This window comes from Lithobates pipiens, unplaced genomic scaffold (genome assembly GCF_037356315.1).
Source record: "Lithobates pipiens isolate NorthernLeopardFrog02 unplaced genomic scaffold, aLitPip1_a1.2 Scaffold_3, whole genome shotgun sequence".
Taxonomy (NCBI): domain Eukaryota; kingdom Metazoa; phylum Chordata; class Amphibia; order Anura; family Ranidae; genus Lithobates; species Lithobates pipiens.
The window spans coordinates 181,212,765-181,227,836 of record NW_027507790.1 but is presented as its reverse complement, the minus strand read 5'-3'; the positions used below and the strand labels follow the sequence as shown (position 1 = coordinate 181,227,836).

The 15,072-nt window shown below is 40.9% G+C and overlaps 1 protein-coding gene across 1 annotated transcript in view; it reads right to left on the bottom strand.

The window, feature by feature from the left end:
- Window positions 1–1,740: 1,740 nt before the first annotated feature.
- Window positions 1,741–15,072, bottom strand: part of PDE8B (phosphodiesterase 8B) — a 218,345-nt gene continuing 205,013 nt past the window's right edge. The window contains exons 19-22 of the mRNA XM_077462583.1: window positions 13,233–13,368; window positions 10,537–10,704; window positions 6,728–6,857; window positions 1,741–4,956 (exon numbers count right to left, since the gene is read on the bottom strand). Of these exons, the coding sequence (XP_077318709.1) occupies window positions 4,841–4,956; window positions 6,728–6,857; window positions 10,537–10,704; window positions 13,233–13,368 (550 nt within the window). The 3' untranslated portion in view covers window positions 1,741–4,840. The remainder of the gene's footprint in view (window positions 4,957–6,727; window positions 6,858–10,536; window positions 10,705–13,232; window positions 13,369–15,072) is intronic.

Sequence of the window (15,072 nt, the reverse complement as noted above, 5' to 3'; positions counted from 1 at the left end):
TGCAATATTTTATGTCACACGGTATTCGCACAGTGGTCTTTCAAATGCAATTTTTTGGGGAAAAAGACGCATTTATGAATTTAAAAAAAAACAACTAAACAGTAAAATTATCCCAATTTTGTATAATTTTATCATTTTGTATAATGTGAAAGATGATGTTACACTGAGTAAATAGATACCTAACATGTCATGCTTTGAAATTGTCTCATGGAATGGCGACAAACTACAGTACCTAAAAATCTCCATAGGCGGGACTTTAAAAAAAAAATGAACAGTTACCAGGTTAGAGTTACAGAGGAGCTCTACTGCTAGAATTATTGCTCTCGCTCTGACGATCGCGGCGATACCTCACATGTGTGATTTGAACACCGTATACATATGCGGACATGCGCTTTCTTTTGCTGCGTGAGCTCGTGGGGAAGGGCGAGCTATAAAAAAAAAATTTTGATCACTTTCATTGCTGTCACCGGGAATGTAAACATCCCTGGTGACAGTAATAGTTGGTGACAGGTACTCTTTATGGAGGGATCTGGGGTCTAAAATGTCTCCTTTGCACTTCAAAAGTATTGAAGCTGCATGCATCATCCCGGTATAACCCCTGAAAGCTTAGGCCGCATATGTGCGTACGCTCGGCGCTAAGGGGTTAAACCACAGTTCAAAATAATATATTAACAAAATTTGTCTAAAATTAAAATTTTACACCCCTGACATCCATTTTCGGGATCAAAGGCCACATATAAGTGCCAGTGTCTTCACTCGCTGAGATTAGGTTCAGTCTCACTGCCCGACCCTGGCTTGTGACCTACGAGTCTAATTGACTACTTGGGTCAGAAACATTTGTGTACATTTTTGCTTTTGTATTTCCTAAGCGAATAGGTACGAACATTTTTACATTAGAGTGAAAAATCCAAAGCAAGGGCAACCAATCAGCTTTCATTTTTGTTCATAACTGATGTGACTCTTGTAAAGTAAGGTCTGATTGGTTGCTATACTTTCCTATTAAATAAGGCTGCAGTTCTCCTATGTATTTGCCACATAAATGTCTAATAAATATTAATAAGCTTTATTTTTTCTTCTTTTACATTTTTCATGATAAGGTTGTATTCTATGTGGAAATAAACTGGAATAGCCCTTGTAACACTGAACGCGGATTGAGTATCTTTCAAACATATAGAAAAATATGGTCCTACATGAGGCATACAGTATATGCTTCACCTGTTGTATCTACAGTAACAGCAGCATTTCAGCCCCCGCAAGATTACCTCTATGATATCGCTATCATGAATGACATATATCTGAATGTTATCTTGCTGTGAGCCCTGTAACAGGAAAAAAAGAACACAAACTTAAATAAAATATTTGTACTGTAGTGCCTCTATTTATTCTTGTTCTATGCCAGTTATCTCCAAACTGCGGCCCTTTGCCAGCCTGTATCCGGCCCTTGGGGCACTATTTCCCCCAACAATATGAGGTACTATTCCTCCCACTGACACCAACAGTGTGGCATAAATCATGCCACTGAAATAATGATGGGGCATTATTCCTCTGACTAATATTAATGATGGGGCAATTTTCGTTAAACTGACACTAACAATAGGGCACTGTTTCTTTCACTAATACCAATGATAGGGCACTACTCCTCCTCCTACTGACCACCAAGCCTTAGGCCATGTTGATGCTGGGCCTGGGACATTTTCTACCCCCACCTGCCACAATCCAGCCCCCCCCCCCCCCCATAAAGTCTGAAGGGCAGTAAACTGGCCCTTTGTTTGAGAACCAACAACCAAGAATTTAATTTCATCAAAAAATGCAAAGAACAAGCATGCCACGATCTATGACAACCAATCAATGATGACAGTTTAGAATTTTTTTATTAGTCTGAAAGCTGATTTCTGATTGGTGACTGCAGTTTTCTATACATCATCACTTGAATGAGTGAAATAGATTTTCGTTTTTTATAAATGTTCATGGGATGGTTAGCTCAAACATTTTTTTTATTCAGAAAAATTACCTGAGATGGGCAATTGGATTTCTAAAGTAAAACTTCATGTGTGGCATATCATGAGCACATTCCTGGACAGAATGTACACAGGGCCGCCGATAAGGTAGTGCAACTGGTCCTGTTGTACTGGGCCCAGGCCTCATCAGCTAAACAAGGGGGCCCAGGGCAGGATTATTGTTAATGCCTGCCAATAAATAATCAGTTTTTATTAGACCACACCCCTACTCCTACTTGCTTACCAGGGCTTTTATTACTTCCCTGGGCCCTATTAGGTTCATCCTAAAGGAAACCTGTTTTGAGAAAAACTAGGAGGCTTCCATTGTTGAGTTATGCTTCTAAAAATACTAGTTGCCTGGCTGTCATGTTTCAATACTATCTGAACTAGACCTAGAATAAGTATTGCACATCAAGACTTCTGACTTTTTTGATCTGTATACTTGCTCTAGAAGAGTAACTTAATGTACTGAATCTAGTAGGTTAGCTTACCAGGCAGTTAACAAACATTTTTAGATGGCAGTCAGCAATGGCAGCCCCTTAATTCATTAAGACAGGTTTACTTTACTGGAAGAGATTGACATGATATTAGCTAACACAGCCCCTCAGAGTCAAGGCAGAAAACTATAGAATAAATGGCAGTGCAGTGCTACTAATATAAGTATGGGTATGAATAAAACAAATCCAATAGCGAGTTTGAAACAAGTCAACACAATAATTTACACACATGTGAAAAAAGACATTTTCAAAATATGTGATAATCCATACACAGCCCAATCTTGGCCTCATTAATCATATCACCATAAAGTGTCCATACAAAGTCCTCACAAAGAATGTTTCTGTTAATGCCAACTATGATTTAGCAGAACATATTGACAATCAGCACATATAGGGTTATATGGTCAATCAACCGATATAGGGTTAATGTATCTAAGTAGAATATCACCTCTCAGGAACAGATATCAGAGATAACTTCCCAACTGCTTCTTATTAAAAATAGAGAAAGGAGACACAGGAGAGCCCCATAGCATAATCCCGTAAAAAACTGCACACTTACATAAATAAAATCATCCTAGCATGCGTGACAATGTCTTTTCTTACACGTTTCGTCACAGATCATTTTGTCAGAGGACAGGCTATATGTTTAGATGATTATATATATGTAAGATTTTATCTGGTAGATTACAGCAACACTCTTTTTGTGAGGACTTTGTATGGGCACTATATGATTAATTAGGTCAAGATTGGTCTATGTATGGGTTATTATGACATATTTTGAAAATGTATTTTTCACATATGTGTAAATTATTGTGCTGTTTCAAACTCATCATTTGATTTGTTTTACTGATACTTATAATAGCAGCACTGCACTACACTGTTAATATATTTTTGATTTGGTAACACAAGTTCTGTGCTAGCAACTTTCTGTTTCTTTAGTGTCTCACCTAAGTGCAGTGATTTTTTGTTTTTTATAGGATAGAAGAGCCCTATAAGCACACAACTTGGGATATAAAAGAAAAGTCTGGTGGTGTCTAAGCAGACAATCTAAAGCCCCATACACACTATCGGTTTTTCTGCTGAGTTTTTCCTTCAGATTTACCAAAACCATATAATATGAGGTCAAACCTTAGGAATTTCAATTTGTATGCAATCAGGCAGGCCCTTCTACTACATGGTTTTGGTAAATCTGAAGGAAAAAGTCAGCAGAAAATCTGATAGTGTGTATGGGGCTTAATCGGTACATTAGAGAGTATATGTATGTGACTTTTCCCTACTTCACTGGCACAATGACATGTGAATCTTCTGCTGTAGTAGTATATAGATGTAGGGTTTCCCTACACCATCAGTGATGTTTTTCATTTTCTGCAGCGTTTTTTTTTTCCCATTCTGCATTTAAAGAAACAACTTAGGTCCTATGAACCTAGCTACATGCAATACAAAAGGCACCGCATCTTCCTAATCATGGCTCCCTTCCTGTTAGGAAAATATGTAATAAGGCATTTGAGCAAAGGGAAAACTCTGCTATAGTCCCACAACTGGACCAACAAATGCAAGACTCTTGCCCTATGGTAGGGATGGCCTTGGCCTTGACACTCAGATTAACGTGTTCTACCGATCTCATACTAATTTGTGTAGAGGGTGTTAGATTTAATATTTCATGACTGGTTGCTTCAGTAGCACCTCCTAAACAGCATTTTGAGGCTGCGTGAATAAAAACACAAGGCTGAAGTTGGAACAGGAAAAAGAAATGTGTCATGCTATTGCAAACAACACCTATCTTCCTGAGTCATTGGTTTTACACCCATAATTGTAGCCCTGTATGCATAAAACAGATCAGTGGGAAATTAGGAAGGCTATCCCATTCATTCTTCCTTTCTCTAGAAAACGTACCATATATATATATAGATATATGTACCAAAAAGTGTGTACAGTAGCTGGCTTTAACAATTTCAGAAGAAATTACGTAAAGTAAGAGTCTTGCTGAAACGAAAGTACTGTGATAAGTCAAGCTTTAAAAAAACAAAACCAAAAAAAAAAGGTGATACAGTTCTACAGTCCCAACTAATACTAAAACTGCAAAATTGTCTGTAGATTTCTGCTTGTGGATATCAGTGGCCAGTGTAAAATGTTGTAAAAACTTAGAAATAAGAGCATCCACCAGTAGATTATTCTCTTTGAGTTAAAGTCCGAGCCTCCATGTGGGCATCAACAGGCGACTTAGAACAAGTCTTCACTGTACAATTGTTCCATCCAGAGTTCGAAATACAGTTTTCCCTTATTCTGTAACACTCCACAAGGAAATGGTTCACAGTGCAGATAGGTCAAGAGGCTACGGAGCCTCCTTTATTTGTTGCAGTCAGATGAGTACCTGAGACTTTTACAATTTAACTCATCTAATGACTTCCAATACTTGTAGTTCTCAGTTAAGTGTTGTATGAGGTTTGGCAGATGTGCAAAAGCTGAAAATGAAGCAGACATTGAGATTAGTAAAACTTACAGGAATCAGTGTCACTCATTAACACACTGGATATCCATGCCGTTTGTGGCAACGAATCATTCTAGTGACATAAGAGTTCATTTACTAAAGGCAAATAGGCTGCTTACTTTGTAAGGGTTTTTTTTTCTTCCTTTAGCTTAGTGAAAGTGGTCAAAAGTCACTTTGCAAAAAATACCAAGTGGCACACAAGATAAAAAAAAAAAAGGATTTTTGTTTGCACACGATTGGATGATGAAAGTCGGCAGAGTTTCACCTCATTCACTAAGCCAAGGGAAAATTCCCTTGCAGAGCGAACAGCCTATAAAACCTTAAATCAACCCCATAATGTACAGTACAACAAGCACAGTACCATTTAAGCGCTTGCCAGCCATAAAACACATACGGTGGCAAGGCGGCTCTCCTGCGAAGGATCACGTCTCAGTACGTGATCCTGCACTTCTGGGTCTGGGGCGATGCCACAGTCTCGATGTCTGCCGCCACCCGCCAATCATTAGGCAGAGAGCCAGAACGGTGATCTGCCTATGTAAACAAGGCAGGTCTCCATTCTGTCAGTAGGGAAGGCACTGAGCCTGTGTTCCTGCAAAGCAGGAACATGGATCAGTGCCTTCCTCTATTCAAAGTACCTCCTCTACAGTACACAAACGCTGACTAGGCACACAGTTAACACTTTGATTGCCCCTGATGGTAACCCCTTCCCAGCTAGTGTCATTAGTACAGTGACCGTGCTTTTTCTTTTAGCACTTATCACTGTATAATGCCCTGTACACACGGTCAGACTTTCCAAAGGAAAATGGGCGATCGGATCGTGTTGTCGGAAAATCCGATCGTGTGTGGGCTCCATCTGACTTTTTCTCTGTCGGAATTTCCGACACACAAAGTTTGAGAGCTGGATGTAAAATTTTCCGACAACAAAATCCGATCTTCTAAATTCCGACGGACAAAGTGCCACGAATGCACAGAATAAATTACGAGATGAAAGCTATTGGCTACTGGCCCGTTTAAAGTCCTGTCGTACGTGTTCTACGTCACCACGTTCAGAACGATCGCATTTTCCGACAACTTTGTGCGACAGTGTGTATGCAAGACAAGTTTGGGGCAAAATCCGTCTGAAAAAATCTGACGGATTTTGTTGTCGGAATGTCCGACCGTGTGTACAGGGCATTAGTGTCACTGGTCCCCAAAAAGTGTCAGTCAGTGTCAGTCAATATCGGAGTCTCGCTAGAAGTCACTGATTGCCGCCATTACTAGTAAAAAAGAAATACATTCCATAAATATATCCCATAGTTTGTAGACACTATAACTTTTATGCAAACCAATCAATATACGGTTATTGGGATTTTTTTACCAAAAAATATGCAGCAGAATACATATTGGCCCAAATGAATGAAGAAAATAGTCATTTTTATTGGATATGTTTTATAGCAGAAAGTAAAAAATATTGTTTTTTTTTCAAAATTGTCAGTCTTTTTTTTGTTTATAGCGCAAAAAAAATAAAAAATGTAGCAGTGATCAAATACCACCAAAAGAAATCTCTATTTTTGGGGAAAAAAGGACATAAATTGTATTTGGGTATATCATCGCACGACCGCGCAATTGTCAGTTGAAGTAACGCAGTGCTATATTGCAAAAAATGGCCTAGTAATGAAGGGGGGTAAATCTTCCAGAGATCAAGTGGTTAAACAAAGAATTGTTCTGTTTGATAACTCAAAGAAAATTAGAAAATGATGTCTTACCATCCCACGCATCAAACATATCTGTAATAAAATAATCTATAAATGATATTTGGGATTTAGGTATGCTACATGAGTTCCGGTCAAATACTGGCATCACCACTGGCAAACCTTGTATTTTTTCTTCATCGGTCTGCAAAAAAAAAAAGAAGTGATTTTCATATTGAAAGGGCTTTTAACGTAATGTTTTATATGCAGCACCAAAGTGCCACAAGTACAAATAATAACAAAAAAAAAAAAAAAAACTTTAAAGTTTTTAATGTAAAGGATAACACCTTTATCACAATAAACCTACTTTATATAACAAAGTGTTTCATCCCATTACATTCTGTATGCATTAAAGCTGGACTCCAGTAAGATATAACAGGTACGTGTTTATGCTGTAATTATGCATTGTTATCCACTTCCCGACCGGCTCACGTACATATACTGCGGCAGGTTGGCAGCCCTGTGTGAACTGCCGTACGGGTACGTCGGCTCCTTTAAGAGACTTTGCTGGCCCGTATGTGCCTGCTGCACATCGGGAGACACCATGCACGTGGCCGGTGCTGTCCCGCGATCGTGGGCACAAGAGCCAGACGGGGATCTGTGTGTGTAAATACACAAATCCTGATTCTGTCAGGGGAAGAGAGACAGATCGTCTGTTTCTAAAGATTAGGAACACAGAAACACCCAGGGAAAACATTGAACCCCTTGATCGCCCCCTCGTGTTAACCCCTTCCCTGCCAGTGACATTTACACAGTAATCAGTGCATTTTTATAGCACTGATCGCTGTATAAATGTCAATGGTCCCAAAAAAATGTCAAAAGTGTTCTATCTGTCCGCCACAATGTTGCAGTCCTGATAAAAAAAAAAAAATTGTTGATGGCAGCAATTACTAGTAAAAAAAATTAAAAATAAATAAAAATGCCATAAATCTATCCCCTATTTTGTAGAAGCTATAACTTTTGTGCAAACCAATCAATATACACTTATTACGATTTTTTTTTTTTTATACCAAAGATATGTAGAAAAATATATATATCCGTCTAAACTGATGAATAAAATATGAAAAAAAAAACCAGGATATTTATTATAGCAAAAAGTAAAAAAAAAAAAAAAAAAAGCTCTATTTAGGGGAAAAAAAGGACTTCAATTTGTTTGGGTACAGCTTCGCACGACTGCGCAATTGTCAGTTAAAGTGACGCAGTGCTGTATCGTAAAAAATGGCCTGGTCATTAAGGGGGTAAATCCTTTCTGGGCTGACGTGGTTATTCATATAAATGGCAAGTAGTGTCAGTATTTCAATTTTACTTGGTATCGGCCCCTTGCAGTCTACTGTACACTCTATACAGCTGAGCTCATTGAAGGAAAGGGAGAAGCAGTACAAGCCAATTAGGTGTTCTAGAGTACAAGGAGCATGCTTATAGGAGGAGTGAGCAGATGACAGAGAGATGAGCTCACCAGTCTGCTGCTTTTTTCCACTATCCAGTCATAGGGTGGAAGTAGGGAAACTGCAGAAAAGAAAGATTAGCAGCCCTGTCTAACACTGGTTAGACAAAAATACTAATCATTTGGTAGGTAAAGTAGCTCTCAAACATGTATGTAAGTTTGGACTGGACCAGCACCTGGCTCAGCATCTCAGTGATCCACCGAGAGCCTGAGCCAGCCTCTCCCACCCCCTCTACAGCCCAGCGTTCCAGTGAGCGCTGGAGGTGAGAGCAGAGAGCCGCTGACTGACAGTCACGGCTCTCTGCTCAGAGCGGATGGGAAGAACTGAGCGATCAGCAATGTTTGATTGCTCAGTTTTCTCTGCAGAGCCAGCGGGGGGACAGATGAAGCATCGAATCGATCCTGCATCCACCTGGGTATAATTGTTTGTTTTTAATCCCAAACTTCTCTTTAACACTTCTTTTCTAAACGTATAAAAAGCTCTGGTAAATGATCATAAATATGCATGATACCTTACAGATCACAGCAGTATCTTATAATGAAAAATGAAATATCCACAGAACCTGGTTCTGGAAAACACCAGCAAAGGCACCCCAAAGGTGCTGGATTTGTCAGGTTTTAAATACAACAAAAGTATACTGTTGAAACATAGATGACTTTTCTGTGTAGCAGATCACAACAATAGCCTCTGTTATCCTTTGTTCACTTTTGGAAAATGATTCAAAGTTGCATTCTCCAATCGTCATTTGTCAGGACTAGGAAGCTGCCCAGAAGTAAAGCTGACCATAGATGGATCACTTTATGTGGATCAGCCAGCGAGCTGATGGAAAAAACGTAACAGATTCCCCCATCCACACAAGCACGGTGGATGGAGGAATCCTCCCCGTTCTATTGTATTTTGACAGCAGGGACTCCTCCACTGTCAGAATTCACTGATCAATGCTACTGCCAATTGTCTCAGTTTTAAGGTACATTTTCTATTGTGGGAGAAATGTAACTCTGTACAAAACTGTATTCCATTTTGCATGCTTTTCTAATGTATTGCACACTGCACTCATTGTGCATGTGGCACTAATTAAGTTTTCATTACAGATTTGCATTCTTTTGAGTTTGATACCTTGTCACCTTAAAGGATACGTTAACCTTTTAAAAAAAAAAAAATTATAAATGCACATCTTTTTGCAGGTTAAAAAAGGTGCATTTTTTTTTTTTTATTTGAAGCCTGCAAAGCATTGCACCTGCAATCAGCAGATCGTGGGTGCCATACAGGACTCCTGCAGACTTGTCTACGTAAGCTGTCTGCTTGTACCCTGCTATGGGCAGGCTGATACACACTGACAGGAAGAGAGAATGAACTACCAAAGCGCTCAACAGCGCAATGGTAGTCCATTAACACTGCAAGCTGACAGTCTCAGCTGTTGGTATTTGTAGTTTCTCATTCACAGAGCACTGTGAATGAATAACGTGGACGGAGCCCTGCGAGGTGACATTATTTTCAAACAGCGACAGCGGGCACCTGGAGAACATTCTAACATTCTGCACCCGTTCTGCAAGGGCACAAAGAAAACAAATTGGTCTCTATGTGCCCTGTTCACAACACAACACTGGTATCTTGCACATTTTTTCTGCGCAGGAATCTGCAACGTGTATGCAGTTCTCTGCATGGAAGAAATAATCAACACTGTGGTGTGAACAGGGCAGAAAAGTACAATTGTAATATTAATGTGATACAAGCATATAATAATATTAATGTGATACAAGCATCTAATAATAATAATGTGATACCAGCATATAATAATATGAATGTGATACCAGCATATGATAATAATGTGATACAAGCATGGCTATAAAAATACCTTCAAATGCATCTAATAAATATAACCGTGATTTAATACTCCTAGATTGTAAGCTCTAACGAGCAGGTCCCTCTGATTTTTCCTGTATTGCATTGTATTGCAATTGTACTGTCTGCTCTCATGTTGTAAAGCTCTGTGCAAACTGTCGGCACTATATAAATCCTGAATAATAACAATAATAATAAGTTGCTGAGTCTTTTTGTGTCTGTTCCCTACTGCAGTCATTTAAAAAAAAAAAATGGTACCCCTCATCAATGTAAGGATAGGAGTTGCCTAGCTATAGTATTTCCAAAACACCATTATTCCTGTTTGAAAAAAGTTGATAGTTAGACCAACTTCTGTTATTCGGGAACAGCAATAGATAGATCCAAATTCGGTGGGTCCCAGCTGAACTGGCTGAATTTCTAGGTATCTATGGGCAGCTTTACATTGGCTGGGCTAGATATTCTTCTCTCAGATACACTGACAATACACAAATTGATTCTCTTAAATGTTAATTTCATAGCAATTTCAGTCATACCCACCTGAGCGAAATACTCCTCCGAGATTCTCCCGGCCCATTCTATACATAATTCCAGAGGTCGGCATGGGTTAGCTACATCTGCACATTTAATCATCATGCGTTTGATGAGTACACGATTCTCAGGAGAGTTTCTGGTGCTAGGAGCGCATTCATAGTCACTGCCCTCGCTCTGCAAACACAAGTGTTACAAGAACCATGTAAACAACAAAACTACAATACCAAAACTGTGCCACTAAATAATGATAAATCTATGTACATTTAGGCCTCGTGCACCATGTGCGTTTAGTCCAGATAACTGAAGAAACAAAAAGAGGGCACATCAGCCTATCACACTACCTTTTATATACCATTTATTGATTGAATTAAAACAAATATGCTCACAAACCAACGTGTTAACAAGCTATTCAGTTTAATCCAGAACTAGAAACGTTTTAGGGGAGCCAACATTTTTCATCGGATGTAGAGGGGACTCCCCTTGAAATGTGTTGGACTTTGTAGAGCTGGGCGGCTGCTTCATGTGATAGGAAGTCTGTAAAGAGGATCTGGTTCTGGAATACATTGATGAGCTTGTTAACACATTGGTTTGTGAGGATAATATTTGTTTTTATTCATCAATAAATGATATATAGAGGTAATGTGCTAGTCTGGTGTGCCCTCTTTTTGTTATTTCAGTGTATCAGGACTTCCCCAGTCCTAAAAGGGCAGCAAAGCATGGTGGCCTTTCATGTGAAAATAAACCGTTTTCTGAGCATCACACTTAAAAGCAAGAAGTTGTTCTAATTGTTACCAAATAGCTCTGGTGCATGAGACCTCAGCATTTAGGTGGGGGCAGAGGGCACAGGTGTACCATCCAGCCCCGCGACTGGGAACTGACAGGCTGAAAGCTGCTGTGCCTGGGTGTTACTAGCGGGGCTGTATGGTGCACTGAGTGTTACTAGTGTTTAGGACAGTATGCACAGACTACTTGAGTTCCAGACATTTGTCCCTGGGCACATACTGCCCTAAACATGAGGACAGCTTGGTGCAACTTTCAGCCTGTCATAGAATTTGACCAGTTGCAGGGCTAGACGGTGCACCGGTGCCCTCTGTCCACACCTCAGTGTCGGAGTCTCATCCACTGGGGCTGAATGTCCAGTGTGCATGTGTCCTTACACATTATAATGTCTGAGGAGCACTTCATATTTACCCAGTGCAAAAACATTGTTAGTCAGGTGTTAGCATTACAAGCAGAAAATAGTCTGGAAAAGGTTCCTGTTTTAATGAATAAATCTGCATCACATTTGATATTTACAATTCATCTTCTACTTTTAGTATGCGGTATTTGTTACCTCGACTTGGTGTATGAAGCCAAGAACTGCACACCTGCTGATCACTGGAGCACACAGCCAAGCTGAGAAAGTCAAGGGGCCATAAGAGAAAACTGTATTCTTCACTCCATGTGCTATATCAATATGAACATTCCATTGTAGCACCCTCCTAGGTAGGTGCTAGGGTAGTTAGATAGCTTTTAGATTGTGTTTTTGCAAATTTAGTTGCCGCAATGTAGTCACTGTGGCTGCAATTATTTGGTAGGCAAAAGCATATTCTGCTCACTATACCCAGTGAAGCTGTAATCTGCTAGTTAGGTATGTGCAGTGTGTTCAGCTGCCAGTCTGGTCTATAGCTTCCTCTGTATCCAGGAGACTTGAGAATTTTCTGGATAGTAGGTGTGAAGCTATACAGATGACAACATGAATATTGATATAGCCCCAGTCTATCCCAGGCTCTGATGGCATGCTGAGTAACTGTATTTATACAGTTCTTGGTCTTGTCCTAGAGTGGAGGAGTCCAGCATGAGGGAGGCACACTGCCCTCCCAAGCACAAGCTGCCATGAGAAGGTCTAAGGTGGGTGACCTGAGGGAAGAAAGCAGAGACCCGGGTGCTTAGAAGAAGCTGACTGAGGGGAGCTGTCTACCACAGATCTGTCTGGTATCATTGGAGGGCATCACTTGGAATGAGGCATCCATCTTTTCTTAGGCCTTGTGAGCACAGACATTGGAAAGATCTTGGGGACCTTGTGTTCTATTTACCCCGTTGGTGCCTAGTATAGTCAGCTGTGGGTCTGTTAAAGAGGACAATGGCTGGTGTCCTGAAGAGCTCTGTCCAGATATTGTCCACTAATGAGATGGGACTTTGGGGGTTATTTATGAAAGGCAAATCCACTTTGCAAACTACAAGTGCAAAGGAATACACTGTAGATCCGAGGGGGACATGCAAGGAAAATAAAAAACAGCATTTTAGCTTGCACATGATTGGATGATAAAATCATCAGAGCTTCCCCTCATTTCAGATCTACCCCTCAGATTTACAGTGCAATTTCAAGTGCACTTTGCACTTGTAGTGCAAAGTGGATTTGCCTTTCGTAAATAACCCCCATTGTACTACTTCTACTTAAAGCAGCAAGGAAGATTAAGTCCTCAGTGTTCATAGTTCTCATTCCTGGTGTATCCCACCACTTCCCTCATACCTATCCAAGCTCTCCAAAAATAAACATCCCCTAGCCAGTTTTTTGGAGAAAAAGTGAATAAGCCTGCAATGTGCCTGGCTGCCAGGCTGAAGTTGGAAAGACCTGGACAAGTTAAATCCTGCGGCTCCTACGGGAGTAGTGCTACATACATAAAACATAAGCCGAAAAATATTTCCTCCCCATTCCTTACATTTGAGTTGGTCTCCTCAGATGCAATGGGTTTGTTGATGCTGTTTACAAACTTGTTCACGTGTTCAAAATGCCTGGTCATCTCTGTGGCTAGTACCATGTCAATTATGGCTTGGCGAAGTGTTCGATACTGGGTCCTAAACAGAAGAGGCCATGTTATTTGTATGAAATCAAAATTAGGGTTTATACGATGACTAAACATTTTTAACCAGAATGCATTAAAGTGGAGTTCCACCCAAAAAAAAAAAATTGCATTAATGTGCATGAATTATTTTTTTTTTTAACTTACCTTATGATGTCTGTTGATATGTGGTCCCTCGAAATCTGCCTCCTTCAGCGCCTGGGCTCCTGACATCACTTCCCTCGGTGAAAAAAGGGAGATCACCTCTCCCTCCTCCCTCTAGGCAATCATCTGGGACACGTGTCAGGTCCCAGGTGATTGCATGGCCAGTCACGGTGTGCCACCGTTAAAATGCCGGCGCCGCTTAGCGGAGGGGGAGACGAGCGGGGCTTCGATTCCCCGAATCGATGAACCCTGGGACAGGTAAGTGTCCGATTATTAATAATAGTCAGCAGCTGCAGTATTTGTAGCTGCTGACTTTTTTCACCTACAGAAGTTTAGAAGCAGCAAAAAAAAAAAAGCTGCATTTTGCATGCGTGTTGACATGTCTGGTGTTACATTCTGCTGGACAGAATTTTGACCATTAGAATGCATGTGGGAAGGCGCCTAGCATTAAGGTGCGTTAAGACACATTAAGGTGCTTTTGAATGTTTTGTTTATGCTCAAAAGCTCCTCTCTTGAATGCAGAAATTATGTTTTTTATAGCCTCTAAACTCCCCTCCCACTAAACTCCTGAAAACACCCATAGTGTGTTTGGACACATAGGGGGTTATTTTCTAAAGGAAAATCCACTTTGCACTGCAAGTGCACTTGGAAGTAAAGTCGCTGTAGATCCGAGGGGGACATGCAAGGAAAATAAACACAGCATTTTAGCTTGCACATGATTGGATGATAAAATTAGCAGAGCTTCCACTCATTTCAGGACACCTCCCTGAAATTAGTTTTTGCAGGTTGGGATGTCCGTGTTACATGTTACGCCAGCATTCAGGGTGGAACATTTAACATATTCTAGTTGTCGCCCCCCCCACCCCTCTCCTCCTCATCATTCCACCTCAGTGTGACAGCAAGCAGAGGTTCTTCTCCCCTCACCCATGGTCACATTTTAAAAACAGCATAGCTGTGCTGTGCTGGGCTCCACCAACAGCAGGAGACAGACTTGTAGTTTAGATGAACTGCAAGCACATTGCCACCTGTCCGGGATTCACCCGGACAGTACGGGTTTTGACTCCTGTGTCTGGGGATCAGTTTGCCTGAGCCCCGGACACAGTGCTGAGGAGTCTCTCATTCTCTGTATTGGTGTTCCCCGTGCAGGTGTCTCCCTCCCTGCCTGCACTGCCTGGCGCTCTGGCCGAGTCTTTGGTGCTGTCTAACTTAAGTTGTGACACATTGCAGGGCGGCTGTGAGGGTGGAGAGACGTGCCAGTGCCTACTCCATGCAGACACACAGCTTCAGCTCTTCCCCTCTGCAAGCCGATCATGTGACCTGTCCAGAAAGTGAGAGGAACAGAGAGCCTGCCGAGCGAGCTAAGGGGACACAGACAAACCGCTGGGTGAGTGCAGAGCTGAGGGACTTTAGATTCCTGCAGTTCAGTCCACAAGCTTTCCAGTGTGGGACTCGGCATGCTGGTCTTCCAGGGACATGGCTGCTGATTGAAGATTGCAGTCTAGTTCTCCCTGCAGTACCATCCTGGCATAATTACTTTATTGTGCATTACTGTGCA